The sequence below is a fragment of the Metarhizium robertsii genome (assembly GCF_000187425.2).
Source record: "Metarhizium robertsii ARSEF 23 chromosome Unknown MAA_Scf_23, whole genome shotgun sequence".
Classification (NCBI taxonomy): Eukaryota; Fungi; Ascomycota; class Sordariomycetes; order Hypocreales; family Clavicipitaceae; genus Metarhizium; species Metarhizium robertsii.
The window spans coordinates 21538-39552 of NW_011942164.1; the positions used below are offsets into that span (position 1 = coordinate 21538).

The 18015-nt window shown below is 53.2% G+C and overlaps 4 protein-coding genes across 4 annotated transcripts; 3 read left to right on the forward strand and 1 right to left on the reverse strand.

Annotated features, from left to right (window-relative positions):
• Positions 1-360: 360 nt before the first annotated feature.
• On the forward strand, positions 361-2264 carry MAA_10219 (FAD/FMN-containing isoamyl alcohol oxidase MreA; the record flags this gene model as incomplete). Its single annotated transcript, XM_007828217.2, has 2 exons — positions 361-722; positions 812-2264. 2 exons carry the CDS (start codon positions 361-363, stop codon positions 2262-2264), a joined length of 1815 nt encoding a protein of 604 aa, XP_007826408.2.
• Positions 2265-2464: 200 nt separating this feature from the next.
• MAA_10220 (polyketide synthase) lies at positions 2465-11511 on the reverse strand (the record flags this gene model as incomplete). Its single annotated transcript, XM_007828218.2, has 4 exons — positions 2465-2503; positions 2638-3627; positions 3698-5275; positions 5332-11511. The coding sequence occupies 4 exons, from the start codon at positions 11509-11511 to the stop codon at positions 2465-2467; spliced, it is 8787 nt and encodes a 2928-aa protein (XP_007826409.2).
• Positions 11512-12395: 884 nt separating this feature from the next.
• On the forward strand, positions 12396-13592 carry MAA_10221 (uncharacterized protein; the record flags this gene model as incomplete). Its single annotated transcript, XM_007828219.1, has 3 exons — positions 12396-12597; positions 12654-13116; positions 13154-13592. 3 exons carry the CDS (start codon positions 12396-12398, stop codon positions 13590-13592), a joined length of 1104 nt encoding a protein of 367 aa, XP_007826410.1.
• Positions 13593-14357: 765 nt separating this feature from the next.
• MAA_10222 (NRPS-like enzyme) lies at positions 14358-17848 on the forward strand (the record flags this gene model as incomplete). Its single annotated transcript, XM_007828220.2, has 5 exons — positions 14358-14654; positions 14716-14957; positions 15013-15178; positions 15231-15398; positions 15500-17848. The coding sequence occupies 5 exons, from the start codon at positions 14358-14360 to the stop codon at positions 17846-17848; spliced, it is 3222 nt and encodes a 1073-aa protein (XP_007826411.2).
• Between the last annotated feature and the right edge of the window lie 167 nt (positions 17849-18015).

Here is an 18015-nt window from a genome sequence, read left to right on the forward strand (position 1 = left end):
TAATATATTATAAAATAAAATAATCTAAAAATGAAAATTAAGGTTAAAAAAGTAAACCTAATTCCGGGAATCACACCCTTGGTAAGTCCTGGGGTCAACAAAATTTCCAATCGCACTGCTTCGCAAGATAGGCGGCGTCAAGAGGTATTACGGCTAAAGGTGTGGGTGGTACTTGACCCCCAAAAGGCAAAAGTTCCATCCCCACCTTACGGTTGCAACCCGATGTTCTATTACATGCCCCTGCGGCAATAGTTCACAGCAGCCCAGCGGGGTTAGAGGTTTGAAGGACTCGTATTCGTGCCTTATTATACGCTGGTAGACTGAGTGGGTGATAGATACAAAAAGTACATATGTAGTGACATGGCCTCCAGCTCCGCCATCAGCACTGAAAAGGCCACCTTGAGCCCAGTACTACATACCGTGCCACTACATACCATGCTCTATCTCGTAGCAGTGGCCGCTTTCATAGCTGTACTGTCCGTAGTGGGCGCGTCGCCAGTCGGCTCAACTTCGAACAATACCGCCTCACATCATGGTTCCAAGTGTCACTACCTCCCAGGTGACGCACAGTGGCCTAGCCACACGGCTTGGCACAAACTGAACCAAACACTAGGAGGTAGGCTTATTCGCGGGGTTCCTTTAGGCAAAAACTGCCACGAACCCAAGATAAATAGTAGAGAATGCTCCAAAATTCGGAGTGAGTGGACGCTGCTAGAGCCGTTGTAAGTCATGCCGAAATATAATTCATGGAACTACTCTTATAGTATATATATATGTTTTTCTCTATATACGACCGCTAATACCTATGCAGTGTAAATGACCCCGTCAATATCATGTCTCCTTACTGGAACAATAATTCCTGCAGCCCGTTCCTAGATCCGGAAATGCCCTGCACCTTGGGCAATCTCGCGTCCTACGCTATCGATATTAGGTGCGCTGAAGATGCCATTACAGGCATCCGGTTCGCAGAGGACAATAATATACGCCTCAGCATCAAGAATACGGGACACGACTTTCTAGGACGCTCCTCCGGTAGGGGATCGCTGGCACTGTGGATGCACAATCTAAAGCAAGTGGAATTTTTCGACTACGCCAGTCCGCTCTACACCGGGCCGGCTGTCCGCGTGGGCGCCGGCGTCGAGTACTCGGAAGTGTACATGGCAGCCAGCGCTCGCGGATATCGAGTCGTCGGTGGCTCTTGTCCCACCGTTGGACTGGCTGGTGGTTTTAGCCAGGGCGGTGGCCATGGGCCCCTTGGTGCGGCATACGGCCTCGCTGCTGACCAGGTCCTGGAATGGGAGGTCGTGACGGCCTCGGGCGAGCATCTGGCGCTCACTGGCCATGGTGAGCACGCGGACCTTTTCTGGGCGTTGAGTGGCGGTGGAGGCGGCAACTTTGCCGTGGTCCTCTCCATGACGGTCCGGGCACACGCCGACGGTCCCGTAGTCGGCGCCGGCTTCTCCTTTACCAACCCCGGTAACGACGCGGTGTTCTGGGGCGGCATCACGGCGTGGCTACGGCACTTGCTCGTCTTGCATGCTTTTCATAGGGGCATCACCACCGTCTTTGCAATCACGGCCAAGGCGTTTGCGCTTGAGTTTGCCACACTACCTGACACAAACACAACAGACACTGTTAACGCTGCCATGGCACCATTCGTCACCCAGCTCTCCGACCTCAATATCTCGTTGGCCGGCAGCTACCGGAGCAATGTCCATAAAAACTTTGCCGAGCATTACAGCCACTGGGCCACGCAGACCTACGCCAGCAATATCACCCTCGGCGGCCGCCTCATCCCGCGTTCAGGAGTGCAGGATGAGGTTTCGGGGCTCCCCGCGCTTGTTAATACTTTCCGCGACATCGCCCACAGAGGCGCGGTTATCTTGTCTGTCGCTGCCAACGTCACCAATGTGAACCATATCCACAACGCTGTTTTGCCCTCCTGGCGTGACTCGCTCTTCACCACAACCTTTGCGAGATCGCTGCCCCAGGAGTCCACATGGGATAATATCCTCGCAGACTACAGGCAGCTCAACGCGTGGCAGGAGGACCTCCGCGCTATCACGCCTGGGGCAGGGACGTATATGAATGAGGCGACGTGGGATAACCCGCATTGGAAGGAGGATTATTTCGGCTCGAATTACAACGAGTTGTTGGCAGTCAAGACCAAGTATGATCCAAGGCACGTGTTTTGGGCCAATGCCGCCGTTGGGAGCGACGAGTATTGGAAGGCTACCGAGGATCGGAGATTGTGCCGTATTTGATCTCGCCTGTAATACTCCGTATTCGCCGTGAGCACAATACGCAGCCTAGATCGATATCGGCAGGCTGGCGTGCTTGCTAAGTAATGCTGGACTCCTTGCGAGTCCACGAGAATGAATGAATTCTGCACATCTCATGCTACCTACACTGCCTACACAAGATGTTCGCGGTCAATTTGATGCAAATGAAGCTTTTTTTATTACTACACTATGTAGGACACTTCGAGGGATCGTCTAGCAGGCTGGTAATTATATAGCTTGCACGTCCCATTGCCTTACATAACTTTGTTACATATGCTGGCCGGCCCGAGACCGCAAATCGGGCATGGTTCTCCCACACATTACAGTGAACATAGACACCACGCTCTCCACATACTAGGAAGCCAGCCTCGTCCCAGTGGTCGTTGATATCATCATCTCCAGGTGTGGCCCCGACATTGCCGTTAGTATCGTCATCAGGCGCCAGCCGCATGAAGCCAAGCTTGACATCTTGACCTGGACCGCCGCGGCGCGTGGCATCCCAGGAATGTGTCCTGAAAAGCTCTGGTAGTTCTTTCTCCTGTTCTTGGGCAGCCCCTCGAAGGGCGTATAAAGCTCGCACAGCGCCGAGGCCGCGACCTGCTGCGACCAGGGCACGCGAATGTGTCGACGTGGCCTGGTGTAATAAAGCACGGACTCGAGTCCTGTTGTTTGAATCTATATAGCCAGCTGCTGCCGCCTCTACAAAGGCGCGCGTGGCTGGAGAGACGGTCTGCACCCACTCTACTCGGCCGCGAGCAAAAGTCCCGAGAGACACTTTTTCCCAGGCCGGCCTAATTTCTCCGTCAACAAGATAAAGGGCAAGAAGAACAGTGAGATGTGCAGTGGCGTTTGGCTGCAAGCGAAAGCCACGCAGGGAACGAAAACCGAGGCTGGCAACATCGAATACCTGGTGATCGAGAGGTCCATATACCTGGCATTGGGCCCGGACATGTTCAATACGTTGCAGCGTGGCAGAGCTTGGTTCCCACATGAGTTGTTGGACTGCATAGGGTGAGGAAACAGACGAAATGTCTGCCGTTTCACTCGGTGGGTGAGCCAGAATAGCACGAGCGATATGAGCATGCAGACGATTTGTGTCTATACCGTCGAGCTTACTATGTTCATATATTTCAGCTGATATGCCGTTGGCAGTAACAGCAAACTGGAGAGTTTTATCCAGCCAACGATTTGCAAAGGGTCGGTGCGCCCCATTAATCATAAATTGCGTGTATCTTTCTCCAGAGTTAGTCGGTGACTCATCATCAAGACACATGACAAATGCGGCCGTATCAATACATGCCAGAACCGCGGCATTTTGAGGGTGACGTTCAAGGTCTAGCCGGAACTTTGGTCAAGGTAGTTAGTACAACCAACTGAAAGAAACTGGAGGCAAGCCAGGGAGGGAACAACTATACCGATGCCCATGAGTCTCGTTCGTCGGCAGTGAGGGTGCAAACGGGCGGAATGGCGTCGCATGATGCCGTAAGAATATCATCATAGACTCTCGTGACTGCCAACATGTCTAGCGCTTGCTCGACATCTGGAAGTCTTAATTGGAAAACATGCCCACGACGGAGTACGGCTACGGTATGGTTAGGGACATGGCGCTCCATACGGTCTACGCCGATGCCAGGTCGACGTGTGGCATAGAAAAGCCAATTACGTCCTTCCGTTGTAATCGGCTCACCGTGGAGCGTATCAGGAGCTATGTCGCCGCGAGCCAAGAGACGGATAAAGTCGAAGGCGGCTATAGTCAGGATGGCAGCACGCCTTGCTTGCGAGTGTACGGGGGCTTGTATTGAATGGATAAAGATAAACGGACCCTGTTCTGGAAGCGGTTCACGGCGGTCTAGATACACTTGGCGATCGTAGGTGTCCGCAATGACATCCGAGTTTGTCTCTTGGAGGCTTTTATATAGTCTAGGCCCAGGGCCCCCGAGAAAATTATGCACAGCATCGCTAGTATTGCGGCGATGGGTGGCTGTATCGATAGCGCGTCGAGAGTCTTCAAAGAGGCGGAGGGTATCTGAAAGCGGAGGCAGAGGCAAAGGCGGTAGCTTTTCTGAAACATATTTGACAGTTGAGTGTGCTGATGTTGAAGGCCTTACAGCCCCTGCTGAATGATGATCTTCAGCATCGCCGTTTTCTAAGCTGTCTGCAGTGGCTTCCTTGTCCAATCCAGATGCTAGCAAAGACGAGCGAGAAGCGACTTTTTCGGCAAGATCACGTATGGGCTGGTCTGTCAGGATCTCAGACGATTGCAAGGGTGATTTGAACTCGCGAGTGATCCAATTGCGCAATTCGATAGCAACAAGTGAATCTAAACCGAGATCTAGAATGGAGCCATTCCTATCCTTGATCTGGTCATCATCCATTGAAATGAGTGTCATGAGCCGACGAGTAATGGCACTACCAATGAAGTCGATAATGGTATCAGGGTCACCGCCTTCCACGACATCGCCAAAGGATCGTACACTATTCGTGGACGATGACGATTCCTCTGCGGCTAAAGAGCCACGTATATGGCAAAACATGGCTGAATGGACATTGCTGTTGCTAGCTGATGTATGCGAAAGTGACGCCGCGTTGAAGCCAATAATGGCTTGACGCATACGCGAGTGACTGGATGCGGCCCCAAGCAAATGGTCAAAATAGCGAGACAGCTCTTGTCCAAGTATGGGCTTTAAGCCGGTACGCCATAGCCCTTGGAGGATGGTTTTATTATTGGATGTATTGATGGCGTCCTCGATCCACCCAATATTCATCGATAGGTAACCAGGTCCGCGATCATGCGCAATGGCATCCTGGACGGCATTGCCGGCATTGTAATTAGCCTGTCCACTGGCACCAGTTATGTTGACTGCAGATGAGAGCATGAGAAAGAAGTGCAGATGAGGAGATGCAAAAACCCTCTCGAGGACCAAGGTGCCGTCCACCTTAGCGTGGGCTACCGCGAAGAAGTCATCGAAGGTCATGGTCTCCAGGGTGCGATCCTGTATGTGTTAGCTTTGCGTTTCGAGGACTTGATAGTTAAAGGGGATGTATTTACGTGAAGAGTGACTGCAGACTGAATGACACCTCGCACAGGGGGGACACCTGTTCGGGTAAGGGTGTCTGCTGCATTTTGCACGCTGGATTCAGAAGTGATGTCACACACTAAACAATATAGACGACAGCCTGGTTGGACGAGCTTGAGCTGCTCCTGAAACGAGCGGTGGTCTTCCGGTTCAATGGATCGTCGGGAAAGTGTGACAAGATGCATAGCGCCACGACGTGCCATGAGCAACAAAAGACGCCTGCCGAGATCTCCCATACCTCCTGCAACAACATAAGCAGCATCCGCTGCTTCCCAGTCCATGCTGACGCTCGAGGGGATGGCTGTGCGCACAAGAGAGCTTGGAGACGCCTGCAGGATAACCTTTCCACCCTGTCTGACCAGGTGGATGGCCTCACGAACCTGGGCGACATCTTGGATATACAGGTCTATGCCTTTAAACGGGATTCGTTGTAGGGCTGGGGTGGCTAGGGATACTAGATCCGCCAAGCGGTCAGGCTGCGCTTGAACAAGATTGGTGATGTGGCAATAATGTATGGTGGCATTCTCAGGCGGCGGTGAAGGGAACGTGATGGAGGAAGACGAGTTGAAAACAACTACCTGTCCAAAGGGTTTTAGGCAACTCCATGCGGCAGCAGGAACAGAATCCTCGCTGATGTGAATTATAGCGTCTAGCTGGAAAAGCTCGTCCAACTGTGGCCGCAGCAGTGAAGGACGGCTGACGATGATGTTTTCGAGTTGAATGTTAAGCTGTCGAGTAATTTCTAGGGCCTCTTGTCGGCTGATGGCTGTTGCAGTGATGGTTGCGCCAAGGACTCGAGCCACTGCTACACTCGCCCGTCCAATATCGGTCAGGACGCCGTGGATGAGTACGATAGATTTTCCTTTCGAAATCTGGGCAAGATGATGAATGGCATAACTGGCAGCTATGGTAGGAAGAAAGAGAGCGGCAGCAACAGCGGGTGACAAACTGTCCGGTCGTCGACTAACATGTGAGGAGGGAACCCGGGCATGGTTGGCTCCGACAACTCCATCGAGCGCGAGCGCGACCACGGCATCTCCTGGACTGAAATCTCGTACGCCTTTGCCTACACGTCTCACTATACCTGAGTACTCCCCTAGTTGATAACTCGTCAGATTCTGAGACTTGGACAACACAAACGCCTCCGTCTCGACCTCGACTTGTCCTTCCGCCAACTCCACCGTGTGACTGTCGATGAAAACAATGTCGCCGTCGCCTTTTGAGCTTTGGACTGGGCCCAGAGCTAAGCGCCTCGTAGAGTTTATATAGTAATATGGTTCCGTTTCAATGTTGCTGCTAGGCTCGGAGGCTTCCTCTGAAGCTCGGATGGCGCGGTTTAAGCAGTCGCTGCTTCGTAGGCGTGGGACAAGCACTGCAGCATCCCGACTGACACGATATTCCCGTTCACAATGCGCAAGAGAGTCTCGAGTAGGAGCATAAGCCAGACAATGGCAGAGTAAATCGACCAATGCAGGACTTCCAATCGCTTCGAGGGCGGCATGGACTACAGTGAGACGGAGATTATCATTCTCAGCATGCGCAGTTCGCGCGACGCCAGTGATCTGGTGCATCGAGGATGGGCTGTCCAAGCTAAGCCAGATAATTCGGTGTTCCTGTCGGAGCAGTGTAATGGCAGAGTTGAAGCAGGCCCGGTCGGAGAGAATTGGCTGAGCCAGGTCGTCGATTACCATGATGCATGTGTTTCTCGCATCGCTACTCCTCTGTATCACATCCTGGCTCAAACTTCCAGAACTAATTTCATATCCCGTCTCATGCAGCTTGCCTATGAGTGCAGTGGCCCATGATGGTGTCGTCTGTAGGGCTGAGTGTGTAAGAATATGGACACGCGAGGACGAATGCGAATGTTTTGTCTTGTCATTTCGCGCAAGGATAATTCGATTACCATTGACAGAATTCACGACAGTTAGCTGGACATTATGGCTAGGCCAAGTTTTTCGAAGGGTAGACTGCCAATTGTCATCCGAGCCCGGTTTCAGCACGATAACTACTACGCCATCGTTCTTTACAAGAGTCGATACGTAACAGAGAGACCCAAGATCGGACGCCAGAACCACGTCATACGTATTGTGTGCGAAGCCCTGAGATTCAAGACTGCTGGCTGGATCCAATGCTCTCCGTCGAATTTGGTACCCTATCAAACGTTTGCAACCCTCATCAATGGGCTTGTTTCCCCTCTCTACAACATCGTATGAGGTCACCGTACCTCTGTGTACGCCAACAGCGGCCAGGAACGCCGGCGCCAGAACCCCCGGGCTCTCCCCAAGCTCGGCAATGGACAGATTTGCAGTCTTGAAGCATATAAAAGACACTAGATCAGCCAAAGTTGAACTTCTAGTGAGATCGCTAGTGCGTAGGAAGTTCAAATCACATCTCCATGCCAGCTCGTAACAAATGCCGTGCTCGTCTTGTGTGCCATGGGCTCCATCCGCATGGGATGCCAAGCTCCGGGACTCGATTGCTGAAGCATAAATAACCGGAAAGCCACCCGAGACTACGGTCATATCTATATTGCTTGCCCGGAAGTGGCTGGATGTGAGCTTTGCTGAGACCTCGAGTTTGGAGCCCTGGCTGTTTAGTGCAGGTGTCTGGGTTGAAATCAAGAGTTCCCCGATGTGGACAGGCATAACAGATCCGGAACCATGCCGCCGTTTCATCATTGGGATACCCACATGAAACATGCTGTCTAGAGTTGTTGGGTGTAGAATATGGGACGCCTGGTATTGTGTTGGCATACTGGCGGCAATGTCAGGGACCTCGATTACTGCGGCCGCCCTTAAGCCATCCGTCGACGTTGTTAGGGAGCTTAGGCCCCTGAATGATGGCCCATACGTGTTACCATCCGCGGTCATCTCATTGTAAAGCTCCTCAGGGATCACCATAATTCCGTTTAACCAGTCCTGCTTGGGGTGGGGGTCAAGCATCACAGGTTCTGTCTCTGGCTTGTCAAGAGCCATGACACCTTCCACAACTCCCGTGCAAAACACATGCCATTTGCCGTCGGACAGAGCAGTGACGGAGAAAGTAAAGCTAAGCGGAGAGGCATCTGCTCGATGCTTGAGACTTAGTTGCATTTCCACGCGTGACGGAGCGTCCGGAACTACCAGGGCTCGGAGGAACAAGACGTCGCGTAGAGAGACAGCCTCGAGCGCCTGTTCGGAAAATTGCTCTTTTGCAAGTTGCCTCACAGCCTCAACAACCATGCAAACGTAGCACGCTCCTGGGAAGATGATTAAGCCGTCGATGATATGATGAGCCAGCCACGGTAGGGTAGCCAAGCCTACCATGTGTCGCCATCGCGGCTCCATGGACGCCAACTCGGTCATACGCACGCCCAACAGATGATGATACGGCTCGCGGCGCATGCGGTACTCACGGCTTAGTCGCGACTCGTGCCAGTGTTTGCTCGAGTAATCCCAGCAGTACGATGGTAGGTCCGGCCGGACGGCAGCGGTGTGGAATCCAGGCGTTAATGAAGTGATCTCATCAAAGTTGACTCTGACACCACGCTCAAAGAGGTGGCCAACGACCTGCAGCATAGTTTCAACGGCCCCAGTCCCTCGCTTCAGTGCTGACAAGTAATTATACTCAAGCTTGGGCACATTGGAGGCTGCAAGGCATTGGCGGATAGGGCCGGCCAGAGCGGCGTGCGGACCAATCTCGACAAAAAGAGCGAGGCCTCCATTGTGTTTGTGATGCTCTCGTGCGACAGTCTGTATGGCATCAGAGAAACGCACGGGAGATATGAGGTTGTCAACCCAGTAGGATGCGGCAAAATCCGACACCCAAGACAGTCCGCTAATTGAGGAGAAGTATTTCACTTCTTCTTTGCCACGTAGGCCACCTGGTGCCGAAATAGGCTCATCAATACCAAGATCCAGGTCACCTAGTCTTATTCGGTATTCATCAGCTATAGCGCGCATATGATGGCTATGGTAAGCTGTGTCGACACGTAGTTTGCGGCAGAAGGTGCCATCACCGCGGGCTATAATTCGTGCCATTACCTCATCAACGGCGGCAGCGTCACCAGACACAGTAACGCTATTGGGGCTGTTGATGCATGCGATGACTGCCTCGCCGTGGGTCAAGTCATGGAGATATGGAGCGGCATCGCCCTGGCCTAGTCCTATGGAGAGCATTGCACCAGGGGGGAGGCCGCGATCTTTGGACACGCCGGGCATGAAGCCACGATGGAATGCAACGCGGAGAGCCATGTGATGTGAGAGCCGGCCAGCGGCATACGCAGCTGCAATTTCGCCACTGGAGTGGCCTACTACGGCCCAGGGCCGCACGCCTTGGGAACGGAGCAGCATCACGATACCAATCTGTACCGCGGTAGTGGCTGGTTGTGCTAGTTCAGCCTTGTTGATGCGGCCGCCGCCGTCTTGAGCAAGAAGTTCAGCCTCAAGGTCCCAGGTTGCGCCGAGCTCCTTGAGTATATCCCGTGAGATGCGGATAGAGTCACGGAATATCGAAGAGGGCGTTGTTTCGAGCAGCAACTCATGGCCCATTCCGGCCCACTGCGCACCTTGGCCGGTGAAGACGTATATTACTTGTCTCTTGGACGGAGGCGGTCTGGTCGATATCAAGTTGACGCCTCGCTCCAAGGTGTCTAGGAGCGAGGATTCGTTGTCTGCTACGCAACTGAAGCGCCAAGGAAGTGTGGAACGGCGGTGGCAGAGGGTATAGGATATATCAGCCAGGGGTATTTTTGGGTGTTGCTGGATCCAATTGACATAACTCTCGAGCAAGGACTTCAGTGAGCCCTGGTTATTTGCGGACAGGACGAAGAGACGGGGAGAGTTTGTCGACGTAGTGCCACAAGATGCATCATATGTTCGCGGCCCCCTTTCGACAATGGCATGGGCATTGGTTCCTCCATAGCCAAAGCTATTGATCGAGATGCGCGGGACCATGCCCTCTGTGAGCGGCCACGGAAGCTGCTGTGTCGGAATTTTGATTCGATCAAGCGGCAACCCAGGTTTAGGGGTAGTGAAACCAGCCACAGGGGGGATTACCTGGCGGTCAAGCATCAAAATGGCCTTCAGAAGGCTAGCGAGACCGCTGGTGCTTTCGGTATGCCCGATGCTTCCCTTGTTAGAGCCGACATGCAGGGGAAGAGATCGATCCCGGCCCGCAAAGACTTCCGCAATGGCTGCCAACTCCTCACTGTCCCCAGCGACAGTACCGGTGCCGTGGGCTTCCACATATGCGGTGTCTTGAGGGTGGAGATGGACACGGTCGTAGGTGTCGCGGATGAGGTCAGCTTGAGCGACACGGTTAGGATGCGTAATTCCCGAGGCTGTGTAGCCGTCCTGGTTTATGCCGCTGTTGAGGATGACGGATCGGATCGGATCTTGGTCTCTGAGGGCATCACTTAAGCGCTTCAAGGCCACGACGACGAACCCTTCACCGCGGCCATAACCGTCACCGCGAAGGTCGAAAGGGTAGCATCTCCCCGTGCTGCTAACCATGTGCTGACTGCTCATACCAATATAATGATCAGGCATGAGTTGCAAGTTGGCAGCAGCGACCAGAGCCGCGTCAGACTCGCCATTTCGTAAACTTTGGCACGCTTCGTGTAGCGCAACGAGCCCGCCCGAGCAGCCCGTATCGAGAGTCAGGGACGGGCCACGGAGGTCAAAGGCATGCGAAATGCGGTTGGCGAGGATGGCAATGCCTGTGCCGACACTATGATATACGGGCAGGTCGAGAACATCCTTGCAGAGATTCCTGTCGTAATCAGTACCAAAGATGGCGGCGAAGACGGCCGTTCGAGAGCCAGCATAGGCCTCGCGAGCCCAACCGGCACTCTCAAACGCCTCATAGACCAGCTCGAGCAGAATGCGCTGCTGGGGGTCCATGGCGGCCGCATGTTGCGGCGAGAGGTGGAAAAACGCATGGTCAAAGTCGCGAATATCGCCGTCGATGAAGTGACCGCCCTGGTGGTTGTTTGTGCCGTTGGGGTCACTGGCATTGGGATGATGGAAAGCCGCCTCGTTGAAGCGGTCTGCTGGCACGGATGACCAAGCCTCGCCTCCATCAGCCAGCAGCTCCCATAGTGAGTCGAGGCTATTGGAACTACCCGGCAACCGGCACGAGGCACCTACGATGGCTATTGGTTCGATCGGCATCTTTCTTCCATCTGCTGCTGACAAGACCTTCGATGTTGATTGTGTCCGCTGCAATTCTGAGATGAATGTAAGTTGCTGCTTCGTGGGAATCTTGTTGATGAGGTTGGCTCGGCATTGATATCCCTCGCCGTCCTGGGCTATTTGCTTGCTTACCGTCAACAGTACCGGGTTGTACTCCGTATTACATCGTGCTGCCGCCCGGCCGCGATCGCGTCGTATTTGCGAGCCCCTGCCACATGTGTTGTCGTAGCTAGCCTGCGGTACGACTCCGTGGTAAGACTAAGACTTCTGCAGCATCTAAAGGCTGTGGTGATGGGTCAACCAGCTAACCAGCAATGGTGGGAAATAAGACGGTAGGCACCGAGTACCCAAACAAGTTTGATGTTACGTATCGCTTTTCCGAAGAACCGGGGTGCACTTGCGACGGGTAGCCGCTGACCATGGAACAACCTTGAACATATCCCGTGGTCGTGTTGCACTGTACCTGTCAAGGGCGTCCAAGAATGAATACATCGGACTAATACGTACACACCCATGCAATGATACAGTGATGCCTTTTCCTGGTGGTGTTCACACCGTACCTCTGACGAGTTGACACATAATAGTTTCCCACGTACCTTGATCGACTTGCGATGTCTTCTCGAGTCTGTTGTCAATGTCCTCTACCCTATTCATATTAATCCTGACGCACCCTAGAGACAAAACAAACTGGGTTCTTTGAAACGATGCGCCGATTTTAACACGGCAGAATCTGGACTGCGTATCAGCCTTCACTGTCGTTGTTATATTCTTGACTAGTTTCTCGGAACCGTCGCTGTTCCTAACCGTCCCAACTCATCGGTCATTCCGCCTCTGCCTCTGGTTTCACGAATTTGTACAAAGTCATGGCAAGCGAGATGAACACGTCGCCCGAGTATACGGGCTACCGGCTAGAGGTTTTCATAGCCGTGTTCACGCCTCTGACTATTATTGCCGTGGCCTTGCGATTCTATGCCCGTAGCCTGACTTCCAAGAAGATTGATTCTGGCGACTGGCTCATCATCGCGGCTCTGGTAGGACAGATTGTCGCTGGCGGCATCGCTATTGGTAAGTTCTGGGGAGTCAACCGGATGACGGGCACGGCTTTACTAACAGATGCCCAGGTGCAGTGAAACAGGCCGGAGTTGGACATCATGCCGCGTATCTTGCCGAAACGAACCCCGAAACTCTCGTCGCCTTCTTCAAATACCTGGTCGCCATGTCCACGTGGTATGCCACTACGGAAGGCCTCGCAAAACTTGCCGTGTGCATCTTGTACAAGCGCCTGTTCCCACAGCGAGGAATTCACATGGTCATCAACACAACAATGCTCGTGTTAGTCGGCGCATCCGTGGGCGGAGGTCTCGCCGACTTGTTTGGCTGTACGCCCTTCTCGGCGCATTGGGGTACGGCGGAGGAGCAGGCGGCCCATTGCATCGATACCGAAGCCTTGTTTGTCTGGGGCAGTTTCCCCAATATCGTCACGGACGTTGTGTTGCTTGTCCTGCCCATGCCGATAGTTTGGGGCCTCCACGCGTCCGTCAGACTGAGGCTTGTCCTCGTTCTCACATTTCTCTTTGGTAGCATGTAAGTCCTTGAACCGCACATATCCCTGGCTTGCCAGCTTTGGAGAACTCATCGGCGGAGACAGCGGCCTCATAACGTCGGTCCTTCGATTCATCGCCTTTTACAACAAGAGCTCCTTCATCGACCCTACTTTTCACGCGGTCGAGTTGATCATCTGGACGGTTTGCGAGCCGGGGGTCTACCTCATCGCCGCGTGCCTGCTGGTTTATCGCCCCTTGCTGGAAAAGATCGGGATCCCCCTGGTTGGCGGCGTTTCCAGCCGTGGTGGGAATCGGCAAGAGCCAACAGAATTGGCGTTCCAAAAGCCGTCACGTCCACACAATGGCGCCGTCATCAAGTCTATTGGCTCCGGGTCCATTAGCGAGAGCGGATTTGAGTATATCGGGGATGATGATCAGAGGCCGCTCAGGAGACAGGGTGGCATCACTGCGACGACCAACGTCGAGGTGACATGGGCAGCGGGGTCTGCGGTGTAACGGCAGCCGCCCATAAAACGGGATGTGCGGAATGTCCGTGGTGGAGAAGGATGTCATGGGAGGCGGCCTTGGACATTATTTCCGTTCGGAATCATCAGATTGACGACACAAAAAACTTGACCAGACCAGCTGCGGAGCCGATATCACGGGTGGACATGGAAAGCGGAGACTCCATCGGCCCCCAACTGCAGCCAAGAGATGAAATTTACTAGCCATGACAACACGAAGCATGACAGATTTATTTGCGCTTCACCTAACCGAGAGTTGCAGTGGCATGTGCGAGGTTGGCTGCCTAGACCAGACATCTGTCGGATTTACGTGCCGACTTCTCCGTCACCATATGCACATGTCCTTGAGTATGAAACTGTCAGCTTATAGGTGACATCGGCCATCTTCCGTCCGCGCCGGTCAGCCGTGTGTCTTGCATTCCTGCCGATTGTTCCAGGTGCGTTTTAGAGACCAGTTGACGTCAAGTCATTGTTTCTACAAGTGCCTATGCATCTTATCAGTGCACTGTTGCCTTGTGTCTGTTTGGCCCAATCACCGTCGGCTAGCAACAAGAGCTCGAACCCATGAGTGACTCGATAGATTGGCAGACCAACAGACTTCAAATTTTGCCCATGTTGATGGGTAAGCAACGGGTTTACCCCGCGCGATATATTCATGGTTGATAGCTTTAATAGATGGAACCCAGACGTTTTCCCGCTACAGCTGCAATTCAACTTCTCTGCGACTCCAATACATTCTCCATATACTCTCATTGCCATGGCGACCAAGCATGAACGCATCGCACAGCACAACCATCTGGTGCCGCAGGCCGTTGATAGACTGGCGCACATGATGCCAGATGCAGAGTACGGCGAATGGGTACTAGGATCCAAGGTTATATCCATCACTTACGCCCAACTAGCCAATATTGTTAATGGCTTAGCTTGGTGGCTCGTGAAAGAGCTTAATGGCTCGGGCTACAACAAACCCCAGAGAGAAACGCTGACTTACATCGGGCCTAATGATGTACGCTACTCGGCACTGGTGCTTGCAGCAGTGAAAGCTGGTTTTGTGGTTCGTGATACTTTCCGCGTCGCCCATCAAGCGTGACTTGTTGACCAGGTGGGAGCTTCAGATTTTTGTAACGTCTCCCAGAAATAGCCAGCCTGCACAGCGGGCTTTGTTCAATCACCTCGGCTGCCAGACTTTAATCACGACGAACACTCTTTCGCCACCCGCCCAAGCTGTTTTGGATGCCGTTGCGCCAGCGCGTCACCTCACGGTGCCATCTGTAGAGGAGCTTCTTTCCAGTTCGCATCCAACATATGTATGGAATAAGACCTTCGAGGAGGTACAAAATGACCCTTTTGTCGTAATGTAAGCTCCCTGGACACCCGTGTTCCCGCTTATTGTGTCGCTTATAATTTCCTAGGCACACGTCTGGGACTACGGGCCTACCGAAGCCTATTATATGGACACACGAAACATGTGCACGAGTTGTCAACGCAAAGAACGATCGCGAACCCAAAGGAAACTCCTCTGTCGAACGTCTACTACTCAACGGCAAGCGTATAATAGTGACACTGCCTCCATTTCACGTGCGTGTCTGTTTGGACTCCCCAAACAAGACGAGCTAATGCTTTCTTCTAGGGGGCGCTTCTCGCTCAACTCATTGTCGGCGCGATACCCTACGGTAACGTTGTTATTGCTCCAGTAGTGACAGCCATCCCGACGGCTCAAAATGTCGTGGATGCTCTCAAGCAGACGCCAGCTGATGTAGCAATATTGGTCCCCTCAGTGGTGGCCGAGTTGGCCCAAGTATGTCTAGCATGTTTGGTCTTCTCTGCCTGGTGCCTTGCCATGATAACAAGCCAAAACAGAATCCGGAATTGCTTGAATACTGCTCTACCCATCTACAGGCAATTTTGTACATTGGCGGCGACCTGCCACAGGACCTCGGCGACATTGTGGCCTCTAAAATGTACCTGCGCTGTCAATGGGGAGCGACTGAGACGGGTATCGTCCCGCAACTGCTTCCGCCAGAGCTGCTTCCATCCGCCTCGACGGGACGGGAGCTATGGAGCTATGTCAAGTTTCATCCTTGCGTTGGTGCTGCCTTTGATGAAGTGGCTGACGGTATATTTGAGCTGGTAGTCAGGCGTGATATCGCTCTTGCTGACACGCAACCGTGTTTTACTGTGCCCGGGATAGATTTGCTCGACAAGGAATACCGCACCAGGGATCTATTCGAAAAACATCCACACATTTCTGGTATATGGCGTTGGCGTGCTCGAGCTGATGATATTATTGTTTTCCTCAACGGCGAGAAAACGAATCCCATTTCAATGGAACAGCATATTTTGGCCAAGAACCCACAAGTTAGCGGCGCTCTCGTCATCGGCTCCAACAGGTTCCAGGCTGCACTTTTGGTTGAACCAGCTTCAGAGAAGCCTCTGACTATAGCAGAGCAGGCAGCTTTGATCGAGCATATCTGGCCCAGCGTTGATGAAGCCAACCAAAGCGCCCCTGCCCATGCTGGCGTGGAGAAGTCGTTTATTCTTGTCATTCCGACAGATCGTCGACTGATTCGGTCAGGAAAAGGTACCTATATGAGAGGTCCCAGTATAGCCCAGTATTCCGAGGAAATTGAGAGTCTGTACACTGCTGCAGACGATGCCGTTCTAGGCGATGATATCAACGGGTCTGACGGGCCAGTGCCGCATGCCTTGGGCGAAGACGGTATTGTTCGCCTGGTTAGACAACATGCCCAGGCTGTGACAGGCTGGACAAATCTTGGCGACGCAGATGACTTTTTTGACCGCGGTATGGATTCGCTTCATGGGCTCCGACTGACACGTGCCCTGAGACGTAGCCTCTACCGCCCTGATCTCGCCCTTTCTACCGTCTACCAGAACCCGTCCATCTCCCGGCTCGCAGAGAGCATTCTTGCAAAGGGAAATGGGGACCAGAATGAGGGCAAGGTCATGGAAATGTTGCTAGCTACCTACCGCGGACTCATACAACAGGTCTCAGTGTCACCAGCATTAGCAAACTCCAGCCAGCGCCAGAAGGAAAAGGCCGGAGTTGATGTGCTTTTTACGGGATCTACCGGCACAGTAGGCACTTATTTACTGCACAATCTGTTAACTCGCCATGAAATTAATCACATCTTCTGCCTAAACCGCGCAGAAGATGGTGGGCAGGCTGCGCAGGGCAAGAGTTTCGCTGCCGCGGGATTCATGGAGACGAGGCTGGACAACGGCCGCGTCACCTTTATCAAGGCTAATCTACAGCAGCCGCAGCTCGGCCTTGACGAGGCCACCTATGAGCACCTCCGTGCCCAGGTTGGGCTTATTATTCACGCTGCTTGGCCTGTTAACTTCAACCTACCTCTTCTTGCCTTCCGCCCGCAGCTCGCTGGGATAGTGAATCTATTTACCTTCGCCGCCGCTACTACAGGGGCACGATTTGTCTTTGTCTCTTCAGTCGCCGCGGTGGAAGGGCACACAAACGGCCCGGCGCCTGAGAGAGTACTCAATGGCCTCGACACGCCCGCAGCTTTCGGCTACGGGCGAGCGAAATTTCTCGGTGAGCTGCTTATGGATGCTGGAGCCCGGCACTTCGGAAACCGCATATCGGCAACTATAATTCGCATAGGTCAGGTTGCCGGCGCGGTACAACGTCCCGGCCAATGGAACCCTCGGGAATGGCTGCCGAGCATGGTCATTAGTTCGTTATACCTTGGTCAAGTCCCCAACAGCCTAGGTTCGCACTTTGACCAAGTGGATTTTGTGCCCGTCGATTTGCTTGCCGACGTTTTTGTCGATCTTGCTATAGCAACAGAAGCGCAACAAGAGGCTACCAGCGGTGCAAGAGTGTTCAACGTGCGTAATGCGCACCCGACTCCCTGGCGCACACTACTTCCCGCTATTACCAGCGCTGCGGCAGCTCACCACTTGACTATGAACGTGGTTCCTCCCGCGACCTGGATTGCTGTCCTCCGAGCGAGCGGCGACTCGGATCAAGCCGATAATAAAGCAATCTCCAGAAATCCAGCCGTCAAGTTGCTAGATTTTTTTAGCACCCTGTGGGCAGCTGAGCTGGGCGACCTAGACACCAATAGTGCTCCGGCTTCGTCTGCTGTGCAGCCCATGGCGATCGCGCAGGCCCTCGAGGCAAGCCCGGCTCTGCGTAAGCTGGGGCCCGTCAGTTCAGAATGGATGAGGAAGTGGGTGGATGAGTGGATTGTAGCTATACGGGAAGAGTGAACACACAGTACCAAACGATATTACAGAGTTATAGCTTTAAGCTGCTTCAATCTTCCTATTACACCAATCTGTACCTATCGAAGCTAGACGTTCCAAATTATCAAAGTCTTTGCGTTGCTGTGTGAGCATTACTAGAAAATCACTCGGGAGATGTTAAGCCTGGTCAA